Here is a 25,907-nt window from a genome sequence, read left to right on the forward strand (position 1 = left end):
AGCTATTTTAAATTTTTTTTATTATGGTACTGAAATACTGCCGCAGTATCACAAAGAATGAACATATTGAATCCATTCTTGCCACGGCATTCAGTAAGACTTGGATTTCCAAAGGACATCCACTTGTCTCGAAAATGTACTAAAAAGATTTCACTTCATAAAGTTGACCTGCAATTTCCCAAACCAACAAGTTCACTCCTTAAATAAGATGAAGCTCTGGCTTGTTCCTCCCCAAACCCATGACAAACATGGACCACTGCAATCAGAGTAAATAAAGAACCCGAGAAGAATTGCCATGAAAAATTTCAGGGTTGTCAGTCATGCAATATCAAAGTACATTTGTAGCATTTAGAAATCAACGTGATATGTTCTGCACGATACAACAAGGATGGGCATTTTGAAAAATAATAATAAAAAATACATTCAGGCTGGAAAACGGTACAGCGATTGACAGGTTTATATTTTTATTCTGTAAGCGTGCTGTCTAATTTTACTGTCCAATAGATCGATAAATCACAGGAGCGAATCTCAGTTACAATTATTCAAACACAAATTATCGCTCAGTGGTGAGCAGCCACGTGTAGCCTTTCAGAAACCTTTTAAAGATGTGCTTGATTTCTAACTCAGGTGAATAAGCTATCCTGGATACTCTTCACTATTTGGAAGATAGCCAGTTAACGCACAGTTGTCAGTTCCAGCTGTGTTCCCCCATCTCACTGTGTACATGTCTCCTCTGCTGTTGGCACTAGCCCATGGCTAGGTGCAGCTACACACATTTCAGTATCTTACCACAGCAAACGTTTGAGAGTGCGGACAATGTTCTTTATCACCTCTGTAGAGCCACCTCACCAAAGGATTGTAGCCTGCTCCCGTTTATTTTACAAATGACGCGGTTTCACAAGGTGGAAGGACGTGCTATGACCACCACAGATATTATTTACTGAGCATGCCAAATCCCAGATGGAAACTTGTCTTACTGATCATAACTTTTTTATTTTGTATTCTGAAAATGAGGAGAAATCAGCTGATCCCAGAAGCAAAGAATTCCAGTAACACTTTTGGGGATTTCAAAAATTAGGAGATTTATTGGTTTCTGGGTGACTGCTTCAGATTTTGAATCTTCTCTGAGCACAGAACTGGTCCCACACAACCAAAACAAATCAGCTCAACATCTTTCCTTAAATATCCTTTTCTCTTCCTTAAATATCCTTTTCTCTTCCTTAAATATCATTATCTCTTCCTTAAATATCATTATCTCTTTCATCTCTAGTTCTAATGTCCTCAGCACATCTTTGTACTCAACTTTTTGAAAATATCAAAATATTTCATGTTTTCCTAGAACCTCCCCTTTCGGGTCAAATAAAATTTAACAACCTTCCTTTGTTCACTTATGATACCTTAGAAGTTGTAAAAGTTAATTACTCCCCTTCGAAATTTGACAGCTGAAAAGGCAAGTCCATATCTATCTCCTAATGCAAATTTCTAAACCCAGCTTATTTATTATAATTCCATTTCACCAGAGCCTCTTATTAAAAACCTTTGCCCCTTTTATTTCTCAACTTTCCCACACAAGTTGTTTCTCTTTGCCTTTCTCCAGCTTAATCAAATTATTTACACACACAGGCATACAACTTTCTTCACAGAGTAGCTCAATATAACCGCAAAATATTTAAAAAATTGACAACCATCCTCACAGGAGGAAACAAACAAATTAAAACCTGGCTGTAGGAGCTGATGAAAATGAAAGCAATACTTTCCGACCTTACTGGAGTTAAATTTAACAGGTCTTACCTTTGATCGCATTCCTCTTCTCATGGCAGTCAAATGGAGCTAGAAAAAAAGTGGAAAAGAAGTGTTTAATTTTTATTCAACTGCTTGTCACTACAAATTAATTCTGTTCACAAGGATGTAGAATGAGGAGTGTGAAAATGGCCATACATTGGCAGGAACTTTGCATTTATCGGCCTCAAGACTAATTCAATCTCGCCTGAAATACCAATCTGTCAATTTCCAATAGATTAAAGTAGCAATGATTAATGCCAAAAAAAGCAGCCAAAGTATTTTTTCCTGCCTCCCCAGCTTCTGTTTGTAGGTAGAAACAAGAAGACGAGTGGCACAATCACCTCTCCTGTGTCTGCTGCACCATGACACATCTTTAGTACACACGTTCCTTAGCATCTTTTGATGATCATTTTATATGCGGTGCATTTTTTGTGGAAAAGTGGGGGGGGGGGGGGGATGAGATAAAGGCCAATTAAAAGGGGGTGTTCGAGAAAGAAGAGCAGATTGGAAGAGAGAAAGTGATAGCAAGGAGCCAAAAGAATGGCTGATCCTGCAGGTTAATCGGGAGAGAAGAACTGTTTGTGGGGACAGGAGTGAAGAATGGAGTGGGGCGTGACTGGGTCAACTGGGAAGAGAAGGGGTGACAAGAGAGCGTGGTGGGTGTGATTGATATGGAGAAGGCTCAACTAAGGATGGGAGTGACAAGGAGGGAAGGGCTGATTGGAAGGTGAGAGGAGGTAAAGGATGAATTGGGAGAGAAGAACAAATCGGGTAAAGGCAGCAATGGGATAATAATAATCTTTATTAATGTCACAAGTAGGTTTACATTAACACTGCAATAACAGGGCAGCACGGTAGCATAGTGGTTAGCACAGTTGCTTAAAAGGGGGTGTTCGAGAAAGAAGAGCAGATTGGAAGAGAGAAAGTGATAGCGAGGAGCCAAAAGAATGGCTGATCCTGCAGGTTAATCGGGAGAGAAGAACTGTTTGTGGGGACAGGAGTGAAGAATGGAGTGGGGCGTGACTGGGTCAACTGGGAAGAGAAGGGGTGACAAGAGAGCGTGGTGGGTGTGTTTGATATGGAGAAGGCTCAACTAAGGATGGGAGTGACAAGGAGGGAAGGGCTGATTGGAAGGTGAGAGGAGGTAAAGGGGTGATTGGGAGAGAAGAACAAATCGGGTAAAGGCAGCAATGGGATAATAATAATCTTTATTAATGTCACAAGTAGGTTTACATTAACACTGCAATAACAGGGCAGCACAGTAGCATAGTGGTTAGCACAGTTGCTTCACAGCTCCAGGGTCCCAGTTCGATTCCCGGCTTGGGTCAGTGTCTGTGTGGAGTCTGCATGTTCTCCCTGTGTGTGTGTGTGTGTGTGGGTTTCCTCCGGGTGCTCCGGCTTCCTCCCACAGTCCAAAGATGTGCAGGTTAGTGGATTGGCTGTGCTAAATTGCCCTTAGTTGCCAAAAAGGTTAATTGGGGTTACTGGGTTACGGGGATGGGGGGAGGAGGTGTGTGCTTGAGTGGGGTGCTCCTTCCAAGGGCTGGTGCAGACTTGATGGGCCGAATGGCCTCCTTCTGCACTGTAAATTCTCTGATTCCTGTGAATACTGTGAAACAAGATCAACGTTGCGATCAGTAGTGGGGTGGGAATGATGATGGGGAGATTAAATGGTTCTTTATGGATTGCAGGTTCAGCTGAATGTAAACTTCTCTCAGTTCTGAACACAGCTGACAACTCTATATCAACAGACATGAGGCCACTGATTTGCATTTGCATAGGTGGCTCGTAATATTGGAGGATTAGGTGCCTGTTTAGTATTCTAAAGACGGATGCAAAGCTATCAAATTCGAGGGCCTCATATGTGCCATTCTTTTTGCTTCCAGTGGAGGAACTAAGTTTGTGACCTGCAGAGATTTACTGAAGTAACTTCACATTTTATGCTTGGTCTTAAATGCAGTGAAGATGCTGGTCCCAGTGTATAGTCCAGTCACTAAATCAATGGGAAATCCCTCTTCTCCTCACTACATAAAAATTGATTCTTTCTCGAAACAGTCAGAAAATCAGTCAGTTTCCATATAGGTTTATTTACAATAGACATCTGTCAGCATAAATTTTTAGATAAAAATTGCAGACAACAATTTTACTGTCAAGATTGATCTTATACCAAGCACCCCAGGTTCAATGAGAAAGTAGCTCAACCTATAAAATGGCAGCCAGAAAAATCTGTAGAGGACCTGAGAAGCAGCTCTCAAGGTGTTTTTCAGCAACAGGCAGAGGGGTCTCCCAAAGAGACAGGTACAAATACGTTTAGCACAGGTTGTTGCGGGCGAAGAAACACTCAAGTGAACACAGTGAGCTGTGCAGATGACAATAAAACACAATATCCTAACAGCACAATGCCAGTCTTCATGACATGGAAACAGGATAGGTCAAAAATAGGACACAGAACAAAGCAGATTAACCCCACCTTTAAGTCCATATACTTTTAAAAATCGCATTCTTAACATGACAAGAGATGATTACAGTTCTTAAACCAATTTGATCGCCATTTAAATTCTCTTCCATTCTCCTCTTCACCCACTCCGAAAATGTTTTTGAGGGGAATGAGTAGACGTTATATTAAGGCTCCCTGACACAAAAAAAATCAGATACTGCCCAAGGGCAAACAAAGAAATAAATTGAGAAAGGGGTATGAATGATGTGAAATTGACCTCCATTACTAGCCACATTTCATTTTTAATTACGAAAGTATAAATATCAAGAAACACATCGATACACAAATACAATACAATCAGAACAGCAGCAGAGTTGTCTGCCAACAATTTAACCCTGCGAGGACGTATTATCCGTGGCAGTTTATAAGCATTTACAAGCACATTCAGATCAAGTCTTTCTTAATAAAACAAAAGAGTAAAAGAATGATGTCTGCATAATGGCAGAAGATTTTATATCCTGCATCTTCGCCATACTGAACTCAGGATTCCTTTCATCGTCGTCTACTTCAAATTGTTCTTTCCCAGGCTCATGAACTGCTTACCTATTTCAGTTTCCTCCTCTTCCTGCAATCTTTCAAAACTCAAGCTTTGTGTCGCCTGAACAGTCCTTGATTTACTGCATCTCCTCTTCTATTCTCTTTGACCTTGATGATATCCTTGCGGGCACTTCAATTTTGTTACTTAAGTATTTTAAAAAGATCCGAGTTTTACCTTGGTGCAGAAACGCTATTACAATCTTCAAAAGCTTAATATGCCTTAAACAGGACTTTACCAAACTAAACGTTAAATCCTCATCAAACGTAAATTTCCTTCTGCTTCACTGGGAAACAGGCGTGCAGTGTATATTATAAATCACGGTGTCATTACAAACAAATCACAGACAGACATGCTGCATACTTAAAAAGTCTTCTCACTTCCCGTTTATGAAAATGCTAACTGTTGGGGAAGTTACGATTCCGCTGAAATAATCTAGTAAACCGTCATAGTTAAATAATTCCTGTGATACTCTGTCGTGGTTATGGTGTAATCATTTTAACTGCATTAAGAAGTGGTGGCATACCTGTGGTTGGAATAGTTCTTTTGTTGACGTCTTCTTGTCATGCAGTCTATGACACGGCTACTAAAATACACAGTTGGGGCACCGTAGCTTTGCACCAATATAAACTGTACTGTGCAACTGAAGAGTAAGGTAACGGAAGTGTACTTAGGCAAGTGGCGCCAAGTCAACTCCCGGCAGCAATTTAAGATTGTGTGGGCTCTACACCTGATACAGTAGGAACTTAGTAACAGGAGCAATCTATTCAGCCCCTGAAGCCTGTGATGTTGTTCAACTAAAACATGGTGAATCTGTACCTCAACTCTATTTCTTGCCTTTTCTCCATATCCGCTGATCCACTTACAGAATAAAAAAACAAATTGAGCCTGCTTTCGACATTTTCAATTTACCCAACATCCATGTCCTTTTGGAGGAAGAGTTTGTTTGGCATGATAAAAGGTTTCCTGATTTCACTCCCAAATGGCCTAGCTCTAATTTTAAGGTAATGTCCTCTTTTTCATGGATTTCCCTTGCATCTGTATTATTCAATTCCTTATCACTTTAAACAATTCCAAATGCAAAGGAATACAAGCCAAATTTATGAAACCAATCCTCGTATTTTTATCCTTTAAACCACTGTTTCAATCTGATTAATCTGCACTGCACTCCTTGCAAGAACCAATATCCAATTTCTGCACATCCTTCATTGTGGATTAGATATTAGCGAGTTATGTGCATGGAGACTCTTCACCCTCCACAGATCCTAGGCTATCACTATTAAGAAAGTATTCTGTTTTGTTCTTCTCCTATCCAAAGTTGATCTCACAGTGACCCTCACATCAGACACCAACTATCATAGTTGTGCTTATTTACTTAGTCTGCAATAATGCTCACTTTGGATTCCATCAGGGTCTCTCTGCTCCTGACCTCATTACAGCCTTGGTTTAAACATGGACAAAAGAACTGAATGCCAGAGGTAAGGTGAGGGTGACTGCATCAAGGCAGCACTTGACAGAGTATGGCATCAAGGGTCCCAAGCAAAACTGGAGTCAATGGGAATCAGGGTAAAAAGTCTCCTTTGGTTTGAGTCATACTTGGCACAAAGGAAGATGTTGCGGTAGTTGGAGGTCACTCATCTCAGCTCCACACAGCAGGAGTTGCCCAGGATAATGTCCTCAGTCAAACCATCTTCAGCTGCTTAATTTCTTCTATCAAAAGTGGTGATGTTAGCTGATGACTGCACAAGGTTCGGCACCATTCCCTACACCCCAGGTACAGAAGCAGTTCATGACCAAATGCAGCAAGACCTGGCAATATCCAGGCTTGAGCGGAGAAGCAGCAAGGAACATCCATGCCACACATGTTCCAGGCAATGACCATCTCCAACAAGAGAGGATCTAACCACCACCCCCAAACATTCAATGGCATTACCATTGCTGAATTCCCCACTACCTACATCCTGGGGGTTACCATTGACCAGAAACTGAACTGGACTAGCCATATTAATACTGTGGCTACTGGGGCAGGTCAAAGGCTAGGAATCCTGTGGCGAGTTTTTAATCTTCTGGCGCACTCCTCCTCTCTCTCCCCTCCCCCTCAGGTCATTCAGCCCATCGAGTCTACACCTGCCCTTGGAAAGAGCACCCCACCCAAGCCCACGCCCCCACCCCATCTCAGCCCCACAACCCAGTAACCCCACACAACCCCTTCGGACACTAAGGGCAATTTATTATGGCCAATCTACCTAACCTCCACACCTTTGGACTGTAGGAGGAAACCGGAGCACCCGGAGGAAACCCGTGCAGACACGGGGTGAATGTGCATTATCCGCAAAACAGTGACCCAAGCCGGGAATCAAACCTAGGACCCTGGAGTTATGAAGCAACTGTGCTAACCACTGTGCTACCATGCTGCTCTTGACTCTCCACATGCCGAAATGAATGCAGCTCCAACAACATTCAAGATGCTCAACACTATTCAGGACAAAGCAGCCCGCTTGATTGCTACCCCTTCCACAAACATTCAATCCTCCACCACCAATGCACAGACTCAGCCATGTGTACCATCTGCAAAATGCACCACAGGAATTCACCAAGGTTCCTTAGGCAGCACCTTGCAAGTGCATACCGCTATCATCTAGGACAGGAGCAGCAGTTAACTGAGAAGGCCACCACTCGGAGGCTCCCCTCCAAGTCACTCACCATCCTGACATGGAAACGTATCGCTGTTCCTTCATAGTCGCACGGTCAAAATCCAAGAACTCACTCGTTAACAGCATTGTGCATGTACCTGCACCTCAGGACTGAACCATTTCAAGAAGGCAGGTCACCACAATATCTGAAGGGCAATAGGGATGGGCAATAAATGCTGCCCTTGCTAGCAATGCCCACATCCCGGAAAATTAATTTAAGTAACCCCTGCTTCTAAGTACACAACTTACAGTGCCAGCTAACTTAGTGTCACCTAACTTGGAGACACAACTCCGTAGTATTTTGGCCCAGTTACTGACGTATACGATGAAAAGCTGAGGTCACAGTAAAGATCCCTGAAAAGCTGTATTATCTGCAGTTTATATATTTAAAACAATTATAGAAAATCTGTGTTATACTCCGTTTATATAATAAAAATTTAGAAAATTAAAATGTGCTAGCTGTTCAGAACTATAATTCTAATCTTTTATTGCAACAAACAACTTCACCTCTGCATTCATGATCAACACACATGCATACATACATATATATAAGTACACTACAAATATTTACAAATGATGGCAATTACTGGACTGTCAGCATCGGATAAATGTTAAGAGCGACATTTAGGAATCGCCAAACCATTTCAACATGTAGAGAAGCTGCTTTTATTTTTCATGAGTGGCATGCAGCCAAAGAGATTGCAAAGTCTTTTATCTTAAAAAAATGAGGTCATCAATGAGTTGATAATATTAAAAAAATTTTTTAGAGTACCCAATTCATTTTTTCCAATTAAGGGGCAATTTAGCATGGCCAATCCACCTACTCAGCACATCTTTTGGGTTGTGGGGGCAAAACCCACGCAAACACGGGGAGAATGTGCAAACTCCACACGGACAGTGACCCAGAGCTGGGATCGAACCTGGGACCTCAGCGCCGTGAGGCAGCTGTGCTAACCACTGCACCACCGTGCTGCCCTGAGTTGACACTATTGCCCAGAGGTTTATAAAAACAAAATTGTTTCAGCATGCCAACAAGTATGGGCAGCATTTTTAGCACAGTGGTTAGCACAGTTGCTTCACAACGCCAGGGTCCCAGGTTCGATTCCTGGCTTGGGTCACTGTCTGTGCGAAGTCTGCATGTTCTCCTTCCTGTCTGCATGGGTTTCCTCCGGGTGCTCCGGTTTCCTCACACAGTCCAAAGATGTGCAGGTTAGGTGGATTGGCCATGATAAATGGCCCTTCGTGTCCAAAAAGGTTAGGTGGGGTTACTGGGATAGGGTGAAGACGTGGGCTTAAGTAATGTGCTCTTTCCAAGAGGCGGTGCAGATGGGCTAAATGGCCTCCTTCTGCACTATAAATTCGATGGTCTAAGTAAACACAAACAATTTTTACAGTTAGGAACTTCATTCTATAGTCAGTTAAATCAGAGAATCCCTACAGTGCAGAAGGAGCCCATTCGAACCATCAAATCTGCACCGACCCTCTGACCTAGGGTCAGGCCCCCACCCTATCCCTGTAAACCCACCTAACCCCACCAAACTCCACACAATCATCCAGCTGGAATTGAATTAGGGTCCCTGGCGCTGTGAGGCAGCAGTGCTAACCATTGCACCACCATGCCACCCTAAATATTTGCATCCGAAGGGAAAGAAATTAATGCAATGTTAGTCATCAAACAAAACACATACTAAGGGAGAACACAAAAAACATAGTGAATATTGCACATAAAATTAATTTCTGTCCACTGAAACAAACATTATTAGATGTCCCTAAGTAAACGTTAAGAAGGCAATCCTATCTTGGGTCCAGATGACACACATTAATGTTTATGATGCCAACTGACCCACTGGATTAAATTACGTCCTGAGAAGTCCCCTGCATCCTTTGTACAGAACATATTTACAAGGGCCTCACGGTAGCATGGTGTTTAGCGTCAATGCTTCACAGCTCCAGGGTCCCAGGTTCGATTCCCGGCTGGGTCACTGTCTGTGTGGAGTCTGCACGTCCTCCCCGTGTGTGCGTGGGTTTCCTCCGGGTGCTCCGGTTTCCTCCCACAGTCCAAAGATGTGCGGGTTAGGTGGATTGGCCATGCTAAATTGCCCGTAGTGTAAGGTTAATGGGGGGATTGTTGGGTTACGGGTATACGGGTTACGTGGGTTTAAGTAGGGTGATCATTGCTCGGCACAACATCGAGGGCCGAAGGGCCTGTTCTGTGCTGTACTGTTCTATGTTCTATGTAATTATCCTGAATGTTTCTAGTGTCTCAAGGTATAATTTTCAGGTTGATAATTTCCCAAAATAGATTCTTGGAAGGACATGGCTGAACTTTCAAGACAAATATGGGTGGGTTGAAGTTTTAATCTGCAAACTTGCTAATCAGACCACCTTTACCTTCCTCCAGGTCATTTATGTATATCGCAAACAACAGTGGTCCGAGCACGGATCCCTGTGGAACACCACTAGTCACCTTCTACATTTTGAGACACTCCCTTCCACCACTACTCTCTGTCTCCTGTTGCCCAGCCAGTTCTTTATCCATCTAGGTAGTACACCCTGAACCCCATACGACTTCACTTTTTCCATCAACCTGCCATGGGAAACTTTATCAAACACCTTACTAAAGTCCATGTATATGACATCTACAGCCCTTCCCTCATCAATTAACTTTGTCACTTCCTCAAAGAATTCTATTAGGTTTGTAAGACATGACCTTCCCTGCACAAAACCATGCTGCCTATCACTGATACGTCTATTTTCTTCCAAATGTGAATAGATCAGTATCTTCTCCAACAGTTTGCCTACCACTGACGTCAAGCTCACAGATCTATAATTTCCTGGATTATCCCTGCTACCCTTCTTAAACAAAGGGACAATTCTCCAGTCCTCCGGGACCTCACCTGTGCTCAAGGATGCTGCAAAGATATCTGTTAAGGCCCCAGCTATTTCGTCCCTCGTTTCCCTCAGTAACCTGGGATAGATCCCATCTGGTCCTGGGGACTTGTCCACCTTAATGCCTTTTAGTATACCCAAAACCTCCCCCTTCCTTATGCCGACATCCATAAATTCCTTAGGCCTCATGACCTTCGTAGAAACAGAGAAAATAGAATCAGGAGGCCATCCGGCTCTTCAAGCCTGTTCCGACTATAATCTTAGCCGATCATCCAGTTAAAAAACGATGAGCAGAATCATGCTTAGTCTTCAAATCATTCGAAATCTCTGGCTGAGTGGTAGGAAATCTGTTTCCATATCAGAAGATTAAGAGTTCAATCTCCAATTCAGAGATCCCAGGCAGAACTTGCTATGTGCAAATTGGATGTTGTGTTTGCTTACATAAAATAAGTAACTACACCACAAAAGTGTTTCATTGGGTGTGAAGGCCCCAGAGGACATGTGCTACATAAAAGCAAGTTCAATGAAAAAATGAGACCAATGGTTTTCAATCCTTCTTCATAAATTTTAGCATCAATGGAATTACTTTTCCATGTTACAAATAATCATTTGCTTTGAATCTCAGGCCCAGTTCACTGTCCATGTGGAGTTGGCACATTCTTCCTGTGTCTGTGTGGGTGTCACCCCTGCAACCCATAAAGATGTGCAGGGTAGGTGGATTGGTCACACTAAATTGCCCCTTAATTGGAAAAAATAATAATTGGGTACTCTAAATTTTTTTTAAAAATAATCGTTTGAAAAATACGTAGAGAACATGTTAGGAGAAAAGGTGAAATACCCTTGTTTTAAAGAAACGTCTGTTTGACAAAATAATACAGGCTTGGCTATTTCCAATGATGTGAACCCTTTGACAATATTCAAGGAAAGATAAAAAATGCTCAAGTTGCACTAATGATCAGCGAATGTACAACAAAATCACAGATCTGAGTTATAGTACATCCCCAGTAGGTAAACAGAAACAACAGCTAAGAAGGGACAGAGAAAATAGAACTGCAGACCTGTTGATCTGACATCAATAATAATAATAATCTTTTATTGTCACAAGTATGAAGTTACTGTGAAAAGCCCCTAGTTGCCACATTCCGGCACCTGTTTGGGTAAGCCGGTATGGGGAATGAACCCGCGCTGCTGGCCTTCTTCTGCTTTCCAAACCAGCTGTCCAGCCCACTGAGCTAAACTGGCCCAATAGTAGGGAAAATGCTAGATTTGACAAGAAAGGATGTGATAACTGAATACTTCGAACATAATGGTAGGATTGGGCAGAGTCAACATGGATTTGTGGAAGGGGAAAATTTGACAAACCGGTTGAATCTTTTTGAGGATAGAATGAGCAGAACAGGTAAGGGAGAACCTTCGGATGTTGTAAGGGCTTTTCCTGTTGATTCCCTTGTTTCCCATTCCTTTTACTTTGTCATTATCATTTATTTATTTATTTTCCAATTAAGGGGCAATTTAGCGTGGCCAATCCACCTAACCTGCACATCTTTTGGGTTGTGGGGGTGAGACCCACGCAGACACAGGAAGAATGTGTGTGAACTCCACACACACAGTGACCCGGGGCCGGGATCAATCCCGGGTCCTCGACGCCATGAGGCAGCAGTGGTAACCATTGTGCCACCGTCATTATTATTTTTGATCTACGGATATTTAATGGACATATATATACACCTTTAAGTCGAGCAAAGGGAGTGAGGAAGGTGCAAAATAGTACATTGCGCTATAAAGATTTTGATTTTTGACAGAAGAACTTAGATTTTCTGGCACCTGAGAGGTCGGAGGGATTCGGTTCAATTGGATGGCTGGTGGCCAATGGATTGGCCAAAGACTGTATTCTGCCCGGCAACAGACAGCAATTGGCTTCAGACAGGTGGGAGATATTCAATGGACCCAAGAGGGAAACAAAATTCTCCTGGATGCCAAGAGAAGCTGTGAGTTTCTCTCTCTCTTTCTCCAAAAAGGTTTCTTGCCTGCAGTTTCTGAATCCGCCAAAGTCTTGTGATCCTGATGAATCTTCAGTGCAAATCATTACAGACTGAAAGCAACAACCTCCCCAACTGAAGGCCTTGACACAAAATAATTAAAGTGAAAGACATGCATCTGAATCCTTTTTACTCTTCAGATTATTTTATCCTTTTACCCTTCGTATTATTTTTTTTTCCACCCCTCTTTCCTCTCTGTGTTTGTCCATCTTGTGTGTGTATATATAGAGGGTAAGGCAACTTAAAAAGGGTGGTTAGGAATCAGATAATAGTTAATTAGTTGGATTTGCTGTCTATTTAAATTGTAGTTATTGTTATTAATAAAAATTAATTGTGTTTAAATTTACAAACCTGGTGACTGTTGTTACTGGGCAGCCAAAGTCCAAACACTGTGCGTCTTTTCTAAGAATTAAATGTTAATTTCAATTGTGTTGCAACTCCCGGTCAAATGGGGCTAGAATTGATCGTGCACTAGCCCAGGGTGTCGTAACAAAGTGCTGTGTTTGAGATTTTCAGAAGGCTTTCGATCAGTTTCCACAAGGAGGTTAGTAAGCAAAATTAGTCAGCATATGAGATTTGGGATAATATACTGGCATTGATTGAGAATTGATTCACAGACAGAAACCAGAGTAGGAATAAATGGGCCATTATCAGGTTGGCAGGCTGAGACTAGTGAAGTATCTCAATGATCAGTGCTTGGGCCCCAGCTATTCATTATCTATATCAATGATTTGGATATTGGGACTAAATGTAATATTTTCAAATTTGCTGATGAGACAAAATTAGTCATGAGGAGGATGTAAAGAGGCTTCAAGCAGGTTTGGACAGTAAAGTGATTGGGCAAGAACTTGGCAGATGGAATATAACATGTGGAGTTATCAACTTTGGTCAGAAAAACAAAATTGCAAAGTATTTCTGACATAATGTTCAAAGCGACAAAAAGCTAACATACAGGTACAACAAACAATTAGGAAGGCAAATTATATATTGGCCTTTTGTGCAAGAGGATTTGAGTACAGGAACAAAGAAGTCTTACCGCAGTTGTACAGACCCTTGATGAAGCACTGTATACAGTTTTGGTCTCCTTACCTAATGAAAGATATACTTGTCATCGAGGGAGTGCAACAGAGGGTCACCAGACTGATTCCTGGGATGGTGGGATTGTCCTGTGAGGAGAGATTGAGGAAGCTGCACCTATATTCTCTATATCATTGAAGCATACAACATTCTTATGGGGGCAGCAGTGGTTATCACCGTTGCCTCACGGCGCCAAATACCTGGGTTCGATCCTGGCCCCGGGTCATTGTCCGTGTGGAGTTTGCACATTTGCCCCATGTCTGCGTGGGTCTCACCCGTACAACTCAAAAAGATGTGCAGGGTAGGTGGATTGGCCACACTAAATTACCCCTTAATTGGAAAAAAGAACTGGGTACCAAATTTATATTAAAATTTCTTTTTTTACAGGACTTGCCAGCACAAATGCAAGAAGGATGTTTCCTCTGGTTGGGGTGTTTAGGACCAGGGTACACAGTCGCAGAATAAGATGCAAGACATTTAGGACTGAGAAGAAGAGAAATTTCTTCACTTGTAGCGTGGTGAATCTTTGGAATTCCTTATCTCAGAGGGCTGTGGTGGTTCAGTTATTCAGTATATTCAGGACAGAGGTTGATAGATTTCCAGACATTAAATATATCTGTGACAAGTAGCTGGGTCGTTTAGTATGTACACAGCTGAGATAGGCATATTTTTAATCAGTAAGGGAATCAAGGGTTATGGGGATAAGGTGGGAAAATGGGAGTTGAGGATAATCATGTCAGATCAAACAAGATCTCATTGAATGGCAGAGCAGAATTGATGGGTTAAATGGCCTACTTCTGCTCCGACATCCTATGGTCTGTCATCAAGAGATATATGGGCCCGGTGTATAAAAATGGAGTTGAGGGTCGAAGATCAGCCATGACCTAGTTGAATGGCCTATCAGGTTTGAGGGGCTGAATGGACAAGACGTGCTCGTATTTCCTGTATTTCTATTTCCCCCGGCCCTCGAAGCTCCCGTTGCCACTCTTCGCCCTCATTTCCACTTCCAACATAACCTGCCCCAGTTAACACTCAGACCAACGTGTTAGGAGCCGTCTGACAAGAAAGAGAGTCAGCACTAAGACACCAGTAGAGATCTGAGAGTGCCGTAGTACTGAGACAGATTTCTCAAGCGAGGGAGTTGGAAAACCATGCACCGATCGTGCCTGAGCTGAAGGCAGCCACCATGTATATAACTAGAATGAGTCTCTGTCTTCAAGACAATGGGATAAAATTAGCAAAGTAGAAAGAATAGTGTGCAACTTTTAAATAATTCGGAAGCTTTTTTTTAAAAATGGTGTCGTTAGAAGAGGAGAAACACTGAGCAGAATAGCCAAAACCATTAATTTGATGAAAACTAGGTTTAAAACGAGACAACAAATCAAATTACCAACAAGTCTCTATCTTGACATGCCATTACATCATAATTTTTTAATGTAAATTTAAATTAAACACTTATTACTTTAATCAGAGTAGCTGGAGAATGTTAAAAGGCAAGCCAGCCTATATATCTTCCCTCTCAGTCATTGGCCAGAAGTTTAAACACCAGTTGATTTGCACGAACCACCTGCAGCAGGCAGGATATTGTCAGCAATCTGCTCCCCAAAGCCAACGACCCTTGCCTTGACCTCCAGCAACAGGATATACAGAAACAAGCTGTTGCAGGAACTGAAAGCCTTAGAGCAAGGGTCAGAAGCAAGGCTGACTCACAGCACAAGCTATCTACCCTCAACACTCACGCTTACGTTCCAAAGACATTTCCGACACAATGGAATGGCAATAAATATTCTGCCTGCCAACTTCTATTCCAAGTAAATCTAAAAGATCTGAATTTGTGGTTTTTGCAGATTCTCTATAAATAAAAGCGTACATACACGACGAAGCTTTTAAAAACGATACTGCACAGTTTAGTTAAGGTGTAGTTTGCAATTTTATGAAATTTCTTAAGAGTAACAACATTTCCAAATCAAGGGAAAAGGGTAGTAAGATCATAGAGTCGTACTGGACAGAAAGTGGTCATGCAGTCCATCATGTTGTTATTAAAAGGTTATTTGATTAGTCCTACTGTCCTGTTCTCTCTTCGTCGCTTCCTTTTTAAATATATGTACAATTTCATTTTGAAAGGTACTAATGAATCTGCATCTACCACTTTCTGGCAGTACAGTTCAGATCAAAGCAACTCAATTCTTTTCATTTCTCATGGGACATTTTACCAATTATCCTACATCTTTGTCCTACAGTTACCTCCCTCCCAATGGAAACAATCTCTCTCTACTCTCTCAAAACAGTTCATAATTTGCAATACACCTGATAAATCTCTCCTTAACCTTTTATTTTCTAAGAAGAACAATCAAAGCTTCTCTAGTCTCTCAACAACTGGCATCATTCTACCAACTAAACTGGATCAGTCATAGAAGACCGGGAGCAATCGAAGGGTGCATTTCTTAATGGAGGGCTGTGACTAGTGGTGTTCCTCAGGAATCAGTGCTGGGACCTTTGCTGTTTGTGATGCATATATAAATGATTTGGAGTAAAATGTAACTGGTTTGATCAGAAAGTGTGCAGATGACACAAAGGTTGGTGGAATTGCGGATAGCGATGAGGACTGTCAGAGCATACAGCAGGATATAGATAGGTTGAAGAGTTGGGCGGAGAGATGGCAGATGGAGTTTAATCCGGACAAAAGTGAGTTAATACCTTTTGCATGATCTAATACAGGTGAGGAATATACAGCAAATGGCAAAACCCCGTAAGAGTATTGATAGGCAGAGGATTTGGTTGTACAGGTACACAGGTCACTGAAAGTGGAAACGCAGGTGGAGAAGGTAGTCAAGAAGGCATATGGCATGCTTGCTTTCATCGGCCGGGGCACTGAGTTTGAAACTTGGCAAGTCATGTTGCAGCTTTACAGAACCTTAGTTAGGCTGCACTTGGAATATAGGCCAGGATTCTCCATCATCCGGGCCGTACCGGCGCCAAAGATTGGCGTGAACCACTCTGGCTTCGGGCTGCCCGGAAGGTGGGGAATCCTCCGCACCTTCGGGGGCTAGGCCGGTGCTGGAGTGGTTGGCGTCATGCCAACCGCTGCCGAAGGGCACCCACCAGCTGCCGTGAGTTGGCGCATGCGCAGGAGCACCAGCATGTTCCTAGAACCGCAGGCATGATTCCTGCGAATGCACAGGGGGTTTCTTCTCTGCGCCAGTCATGGCGGAGCTTTACACAGGCTGGCGCAGAGGGAAAGAGTGCCCCCACGACACAGGCCCGCCCGCAGATTGGTGGGCCCCGTTCTCGGGCCAGGCCAATGTGGGGGCCTCCCCCGGGGCCGGATCCCCCCCCCCCCCCCCCCCAGGACTCTGCAGACTGCCCTCAGAGCCAGGTCCCACCAGTACGGACCTGGTCTAATCCATTCCGGCGGGACTGGCTGAAAATGGAGGGCCACTCGGCCCATTGGGGACCAGAGAATCGCCGGGGGGGGGGGGGGGGGGGGGGGGGGGGGGGGGGGGGGGGGCACTGCTAACAGCCCCCAACCGGCGCGGCACGATCCCCTCCAAAAAACGGCGCCGAAGAACTTGGCAGCTGCCGTCGGAGCGGCGGGGCGGGATTCACGCCGCCCCCCAGTGATTCTCCGACCGGGCGGGGGTCGGAGAATCTCACCCATAGTTTTCACTTCTGGTCACCAAACTACCAGAAGGATGTGGATGCTCTGTAGAAGGTACAGAAAAGTTTTGCCAGGATGGTGCCTGGTATGGAGAACATTAGCTACGAGGAGAGGTTGGAGAAACTTGGTTTCGTCTCACTGGAACGACGAAGGTTGAGGGGCGACTTGATAGAAGTCTACAAGATTATGAAGGGCATGGACAGAGTGGATAGTCAGAAGCTTTTTCCCAGGGTGATAGAGTCAATTACTGGGGAGCACAGGTTTAGGTGCGAGGGGCAAGGTTTAAAGGAGACGTATGAGGCAAGGTTTTTTTTACACAAAGGGTCGTGGGAGCTTGGAAATGGCTGGCAGGGGAGGTGGTGGAAGCAGATTCGATAGTAACTTTTAAGGGGCATCTTGACAAATACATGAATAGGATGGGAATAGAGGGATATGGTATCTGGAAGGGTAGGCGATTTTAATTCAGACGGGCAGCATGGTCAGTGCAGGATTGCAGGGTGAAGGGCCTGTTCCCATACTATAATTTTCCATGTCTTTTTTGTCCAAATCTCTTCTGCACGTTCTCCAAGACCTTGACATTCTTCCTGTTATGTATCTAGGAATACATTCCTGCTGGTTATGCATCACATGAGGTGTAGTGACATCAGCAGTGTGTTTGTGTGGGCCTTCACCATCTTGATTGAGCAATAAATGTCTCATTGTGTTTTACAATAATCCAGTGTGAGGGCACCTCCATACCGTTTCTCTTTGCAGCAACAAAGAAATAGAACAGGAGATAAAACTGACAATGAGAATTGAGGCAGAAAAATCACTGGAAAGATTTTCGTTGACTAACTGTGAGACGGCATCAGGAGCAACGGAAGGTTCTCGGGGCTGGAGTCGCACACACACAGACTTTGGGTGAAGCGTTGCTGCCGATGTGAAGGTTTATCAAAGGTTTTCAACAGCAACTTTGAATAACTGGATCAACAGTTGAGGAAGACTTGCTTGCATTTAATTGAGTGAGGTCTGGGCTGTACCGCGCAAGTGGCGAAGCTACAGGGCTGCGAGGAACGGGGATTTAGAAGTCTGTCGACTCTACACAGGCCGCTACATGTGCATAAAGTCGAAATGTTCAGGCATGAAGAAGGGATGATTTCCTCGTTGCTTGTTCAAGGGATTGTTTGTGCCATATTTTCCAAGACGGGAGGAAGGGAGGAAGTAAGACCCCAAGAAATAGGGACAGAAGTATGTCATATCCGGCATTCCCCATGAAGACATCACTAATTGAGAAGACCATTATGTAACTAGACAAAGTATTTGCAAGATTTGGAATACTGGATAATGAAAAATGAAAATCGCTTATTGTCACGAGTAGCTTCAATGAAATTACTGCGAAAAGCCCCTAGTCGCCACATTCCGGCGCCTGTCCGGGGAGGCTGGTACGGGAATCGAACCGTGCTGCTGGCCTACTTGGTCTGCTTTAAAAGCCAGCGATTTAGCCGAGTGAGCTAAACCAGCCCCTATATATGAAAAGCCCCTAGTCGCCACATTCCGGCGCCTGTTCGGGAAGGCTGTTACGGGAATCGAACCGCGCTGCTGGCCTGCTTGGTCTGCTTTCAAAGCCAGCGATTTAGACCTGTGCTAAACAGCCCCTTTGTTACGCTGTTTACTTCAAAGGAATCTGAGGACGACTTTAAGGGGAATGGTATACACTAGACGAAGTCAGCTCCATTTCATCCAGCAATGAATGGATTGCTGAACGTCTTGTGCAATCACTGACTGTTGCGGCACGGTAGCACAGTGGTTAGTTAGCACTGTTGCCTCACAGCGTTATGGTCCCAGGTTCGATTCCGGCTTGGGCCACTGTCTGTGCGGAGTCTGCACGTTGTCCGTGTGTCTGCGTGGGTTTCTTCCATGTGTCTGCGTGGGTTTCCTCCGGGTGCTCCGATTTCCTCCCACAATTCTCAAAAGATGTGCTGTTTGATGATTTGGGCATTCTGAATTCTCTCTCTGTGTACCCGAACAGGCACGGAATGTGGCGACTCAGGGCTTTACACAGTAAATTCATTGCAGTGTTAATGTAAGCCTACTTGTGACAATAAAGATTATTATTATTGGAGCATTCTATCAAAGCATCAAAGATGATTAAACATATGTCTAATATCTTTTGGAACACTGTACATGCCACCACTCAACGTTCACCAGCAATGCTGTTGTTCAAGAGGAAACAACAAATATTGTTTGATTTGTTATCTCCAGCTGATACTTCAGAGACTGTCAAACAACATCAAACACAAATTGCTAGGAGGAGAAAATCTCTTTAAAAAAATGAGTATTTAACCAGGGAGGGTGTTAGCTAGGAATTTCACCTCTAACGAGAAATAGGTACCAGCTATGATCCTATCCAAGACAGGTCCCATATCATATACTGTACAGACGGATGAAAGAGTTTGGCTCCATTATGCGGATCAGTTACTTGCTGCATTAAGTGAGTTTGCAGAAACCTCGCAAAAGATTCCACCTTTATAAAATCTTGAGAGCTGTACATTGGAACAAAGACCAGAGAGAGTGACAAATTAAAATTCTGTTTCTGATTACTTTTCAATGCCTACAGTAACACATGCTGAAATAACTACTCAAGAAGTACCATCGATAGAGAGGAGTGAGGACACTTCTGAGCTCACAAGTAGTTGAGTTCAAAAACATCAAATGCTACCAAAAAGGAATAGATGTCCACACAGAAACTGTTTTAGTGTGTTGTCTACATGTATAGAAATAACATATCAGGTGATCTGTTGTATAAATGTTAATTATTGTCATTGCACTAATGAAGTAAAGAGGGAGGGGTGTTATGTATCTAGGAATACATTCCTGCTGGTCATGCATCACATGATGTGTAGTGACATCAGCAGAGTGTTTGTGTTGGCTTTGGGCAGATCACCATTTTGATTGTATGTGCAACACCCTTAATAAACCTCTCATTGTGTTTTACAGGAACCCAGAGTGTGGGCACCTCCTTACCTTTTCTTTTTGCAGCAACAAAGAAATATAACCCTTCTGAAAGTGTGATGCCCTGAATTATACACAACACACAAGCTGTGCTTAACTGGTGATTTACCTCCTTGCTTTACTCCTTTTGAGTCTTTTGTAAAGCCAATAATCATGTATGCTTTTTAAAATAACCGTAGCAACTTGGCTTGCCACCTTTAAACGTTTGTGTATACAAACTCCTAGTTTCCGCTAGTCCGGCACCATCTCTAGAATTATACTATTTATCATCATTTTCCTGTTCCAAAATGCAACACTTCTCGTTTCTGGAAACTACTGAAAGAAAACCTACATCCAGTGAATACTAACTCGCCAAAAATGTAATAGAAGAAAATAAAGCTGCAACAGTCATTTTTGTTTTATTTCCAAATCACAAGATTCCAATTCAACAACTCAGCCACCATTGCAGAGGAGCCGACTGAGGAACTGTAGAATAAGAAGGGAAATTAACAAATTTGCATTGAACATTTAACTCATTTTTCCCAGGTATATTCCAGCATATTTCAGAGCAGCTATCGCGAAATCACTATCAGAGATCATTGTATTGTTTCATCAACAAATTTTTCACAATAGTAGAATCAATGAGTTAGGTAAAGTTAAAAGTAAAATTGCACCAATTTTCTCTCCGTTTCTTGGAATGTTTATTACCTTTCGACTGGCTTAATAATTGATGCACAATCAATGGTCACGAAAAGTAGATGAGATCCAAACGATAGGCTTTAATGCAAAAGATGTGTGCCCGGCAGCAGACGTACAGAAGAACGGCCGACTACCGGGAAGCACGGGTTCTTATATCCCGCCTCGTAGGCGGAGCTACCTACCTCTCAGCCAATTGGCTGAGAGGCACATGACTTACCCGGGCCAATGGGCAGCGAGTCCTCTGCACCAATAGCAGCTCACTTCCAGGTACCGTAATACCCCTAGTCATGCTACCACATTCACCCGTTGTTGAAAAAGAAGCGGGGGGGGGGGGGGGGGGGGGGGGGGGGGGGGGAGAGAGGAGGGGAGGGGAGGGGAGGGGAGGGGAGGGGAGGGGAGGGGAGGGGAGGGGAGGGGAGGGGAGGGGAGGGGAGGGGAGGGGAGGGGAGGGGAGGGGAGGGGAGGGGAGGGGAGGGGAGGGGAGGGGAGGGGAGGGGAGGGAGGGGAGGGGAGGGGAGGGGAGGGGAGGGGAGGGGAGGGGAGGGGAGGGGAGGGGAGGGGAGGGGAGGGGAGGGGAGGGGAGGGGAGGGGAGGGGAGGGGAGGGGAGGGGAGGGGAGGGGAGGGGAGGGAGGGGAGGGGAGGGGAGGGGAGGGGAGGGGAGGGGAGGGGAGGGGAGGGGAGGGGAGGGGAGGGGAGGGGAGGGGAGGGGAGGGGAGGGGAGGGGAGGGGAGGGGAGGGGAGGGGAGGGGAGGGGAGGGGAGGGGAGGGGAGGGGAGGGAGGGAGGGGAGGGGAGGGGAGGGGAGGGGAGGGGAGGAAGGTACGGGAAACGCGGACATGGGGGGGGGGGGCGCGCGTGTCCCGTGAGAGACTGGTAGTATGACTAGAGATGTTTAGGTCGTACCATTGCATTGATGGCTGCCCACTGGCCCGCAATTATGTGCAAAAAAACAGCAACTATGTACAGTGTATAAGATTGGGGGGGAGGGGGGGGGGGGTGAATGGAGAACAGGCAAGGAAAGACAAGAGTCCAACCGCAGGCAGAAGTCCACCAGTAGGTCACATCGATTCAGTAAGTCGATTGGGCGCCTTTGATGTCCTGCTTGACCTGCGTAGCTATGCCGGCGACGTCGGAGAGGTGCTCGTCCGTGACTCTGGGAGCGATGATCCTGTTCCTGTGTCCGTACCCCTGGTCGGAGCTAGCGGGGGCCAGGCCGGGGGAGGGGCGTCCTGTCCGCTGGGCCGTAGGGGTGTCGGTAGGGCCGGGGGCAGTTGGGGTTGGGAGGGGTGCTGGTGCTGGGGGGGGTGGCCGAGATACGGCGGGTGCCAGGTCCCAAAGGGAGACCGTGTCCTGTCGGCCATTGGGATACTCCACATATGCGTATTGCGGATTTGCGTGGAGTAGCTGGACTCTTTCGACCAAGGGGTCCGACTTGTGAACCCGCACGTGCTTCCAGAGCAGAATGGGCCCGGGGATAGCCAGCCAGGTCGGGAGCGCGGTCCCCGTTTGTGACACCAAAAGGAACCCTTAAAAAGTGGTAGAGTTGCCCATCCGCTTCGAACGCAGTGTACTTTCGGTCACTCGCCTAGATGGGGAGCTGATGGTAGGCGGACTTGAGGTCCACCGTGGAGAAGACCTTGTACTGCGCGATCCTGTTGACCAGATCGGAGATACGTGGGAGGAGATACGCGTCCAGCTGCGTAAACCTGTTGATGGTCTGACTGTAGTCTATGACCATCCGATTTTTTTCCCCCAATCTTAACCACCAGTACTTGTGCTCGGCAGGGGCTGTTGCTAGCCTTGATTTAACCCCTTCCTTCAGAAGCCTTTGGACTTCGGACCTGATGACGGTCTGCCTCAGGGCGCCGAGGACCCGGGGTCGATACCAGCCCCGGGTCACTGTCTGTGTGGAGTTTTGCACATCCTCCCCATGTCTGATTGGGTCTCACCACCACAACCCAAATATGTGCAGTGTTGGTGGATTGGCCCCACTAAATTGCCTCTTAATTGGAAAAAAAGAATAGGGTACTCTAAATTTATTTTTAAAAACTATAAAGGTTTAGGAACTGTGACCCGCTACCGTAACCCCTCAGCACTCCCACACCCCCAGTAAATTCCCACAACCCAACACCTTAGCTAACCCGGAAATCTACCTTCAACCTGTTCAGTGAGTCTGGAGATAGGACTGTCAAAGTTAGTGGACAAATTAGGTAGCAAGAGAGAAGTCCTGCTCTTTGCTTCTTAGATCATACAGAAGAGTAACTTGGCTAAGGCTCACAATGTTTGGCAATGTTTATAAAGCTACACTTCAGCAGGAATCAGTACCTTCATGAAAGGAAAGGAAGTGCATAGAGTGTCATAGAGTTGTCACGTGACTGGATTTAACACATGCTGTCATGGCTACAAACATAGCAGCGGGGCCACGAAGCGGGCGGACACATAAGTCCCCCAACGGCAGCAAAACATCCCTCAAGTCGGAGGGCAGAAAAGGTTGACTCGGGATTCCCGGCTGCGAACAGAGCAATTTCAATTCGGCTAATTAATGAGCCAACTGACACCCATTAGCCATGAACCCACCACAATTTAGTGGCAGCTTAGGGATTAACTGGGGACTGCATGATTTTCCTGCACCTCCCTAAGGCTGCCCAGCAAACCCTATCATGTTTGCCAGTGGCATCCGGGGAGTAGGTTGTGGTCAGGCACCCTGTGTCAGATTGAGTAATCTGGGATCGGGAAGGGATGAGAACATTGACCCTTCCCTTGGCTCTGACCCCCCCCCCCCCCCCCCCCCCCCCCCCCCCCATCACCACTTTGCACCCACTTCTCGCGAAATCCACCCTGCAATCCCCATTCCGCCTTCACTCACCTTTAGTTGCAAGAATCGCAATTTTAGGGAAGCCCAATGGTGGGAATTTGATTTCATCAGGCCTCATCCATGGAATTTCTCGCCCATTCCCTAATTGCTGGGCAAGTTCTCAATCAGCCCAAAATAATTCTGGCCAGAAGGAGGCCATTCAGCCCATTGAGCCCATGCTTGCTCCCTATGGAGCAATCAAATCAGTCCTATTTCCCCCATTAGTTCTCCGAATAGCCATCTAATTTCCTTTTCAAGTCATTGAATATCTCTGATTCCAACACCCTCACGGGAGTTGCAGATCAATAGGCAAGCGGTGGCGTAGTGGTACTGATATCGGACTAGTAAACCAGAAACCCAAGAGGGCCAGAATTACTCCTGGTAGCGGCCCGTTTACGATGGCGTGTACACTCTGCCACGGGATGGGAGAATCCCGCCCCATGTTCCCCGCCCTGGGGACACATGTTCAAATCCCGCCACTGCAAATTGTGAAATGTGAATTAAATAAAAATCTGGAATTAAAAAGAAGTCTAATGATGAGAATGAAACCATTGTCGATTGTCGTAAAAACCCATCTGGTTCATTAATGTCCTAAAGGGGATGAAATCTGCTGTCCTTATCTGGTTTGGCCTACATGTGACTCCAGACCCACAGCACACCCTGTAATGCCCCCGTCCCATGAATGGTTATTTAAAAAAAAATACTATTTGCTATACAGAAAGGTTTCCCTTCACATTCCCCTTGCATCTCTTGCCCAAAACACTAAATATGTGCCCAATATTCCTTGTACCATCAGCAAATTAGAGAATCTTTGTCCTTATCTACCTTATCCAATACCGACATAAGGCTATCAAATCGCCCCTTAATCGAAAGAGAACAACCCCAGTTTCTCCAACCCTGTAGCTAAAATCCCCCACCACTGAAACTATCCTTACAAATCTCCTCTGCAGTCTTCCAAGGACCTTCACATCATTGCTAAAATGTGGTGAAAAGAAAAAAGTTGGGCCAGAAAAAAAAAAATTGTTTGTGCCCACATGAACTCACAGTGCTTTTCGGGAGGGGATGGGAAAAATGTTATCCTGCGACAATGAAGGAACCACGTCAGGATATTATGTGACTTGGTGGGGAACATGGGGCGGGATTCTCCCATCCCGCGGCAGAGTGTCCACGCCATCGTAAACGGGCCGCTGCCAGGAGTAATTCTGGCCCCTACAGGGGGCCAGCACGGCGCTGGAATGGTTCGCACCACTCCAGCTGCCGATCCAGGCGTGAACTCTGCGCTGCAGGATCCGCACATGCGCAGTGGCGCCGGTGCCAACGCGCAGTGTCCTCCTGTAACGCGCCAGCCCCGACGCAACATGTCGCAGGGGCCTGCGCGTGGGAAAGGAGGCCCCCAGCTACAGAGGCCGGCCTGCCGATCGGTGGGCCCCGATCGCGAGCCAGGACACATTGCAGGCCCCCCTCCGGGGTCGTACCCCACCCCCCCACAGGCCGCCACCCAACCCTACAATACCGAGGTCCTGCCCACTCAGAGCAGGTTAGAACGGCGCCGGCGAGACTTGGTTCTTTTATTACGGCCGCTCGGCACATCCGGGCCGGAGAATCGGCGGGCCGGCCGTGTAGGGCGGCCCGCGATCGGCGTTGCGCCAACCACGCTGGCTCCAATGGCGCCGAGCGTGCCGGCATCGGGGCAGCATGTCCCGGTCGCGGGGATTCTCCTGCCCGGCCCAGGGCTGGGAGAATCCCACCCATGCTGTCCTTTGCGTCTCAGTTAGACCTGTATGTAGTTTGGAAAGTACTGTCGAGTTACGTAATGCATTTTGTAGATGGTGCACACTGCAGCCACGGTGCAGCCAGAGATGGAAGGAATGAATTTTAAGACAATGTGTGAGATGCCAATCAAGCAGGCTGCTTTATTCGGACAGCATCAAATTTCTTTTGTGTTATTAGAACTGCTCATCTCCAGACAGATGGAGAGTAATCCATCATTCTCCTGACCTAATTGTGCCTTTATAGATGGCAGAAAGATGTTGCAGGTTTAGCACAGGGCTAAATAGCACAGGGCTAAAGAGCTGGTTTTTAAAGCAGACCAAGGCAGGCCAGCAGCGCAGTTCAATTCCCGTACCAGCCTCTCTGGACAGGCGCCGAAATGTGGCGACGAGGGGCTTTTCACAGTAACTTCCTTTGAAGCTTACTTGTGACAATAAATGCATT

The 25,907-nt window shown here is 45.5% G+C and overlaps 1 protein-coding gene across 21 annotated transcripts in view; it reads right to left on the reverse strand.

Annotated features, from left to right (window-relative positions):
* Nucleotides 1-25,907, reverse strand: part of LOC119962658 (transcription factor 4-like) — a 679,430-nt gene that overhangs the window by 326,623 nt on the left and 326,900 nt on the right. For 20 of the 21 annotated variants that reach the window (XM_038790553.1, XM_038790536.1, XM_038790535.1 and 17 more), the window contains one exon: nt 1,792-1,830. In XM_038790553.1, coding sequence (XP_038646481.1) covers nt 1,792-1,830 — 39 coding nt within the window. Of the gene's footprint in view, nt 1-1,791; nt 1,831-4,822; nt 4,844-25,907 lie in introns of those variants that run through there. The other variant, XM_038790555.1, reaches the window with a different exon arrangement.

This window comes from Scyliorhinus canicula, chromosome 3 (assembly GCF_902713615.1).
Source record: "Scyliorhinus canicula chromosome 3, sScyCan1.1, whole genome shotgun sequence".
Lineage (NCBI taxonomy): Eukaryota > Metazoa > Chordata > Chondrichthyes > Carcharhiniformes > Scyliorhinidae > Scyliorhinus > Scyliorhinus canicula.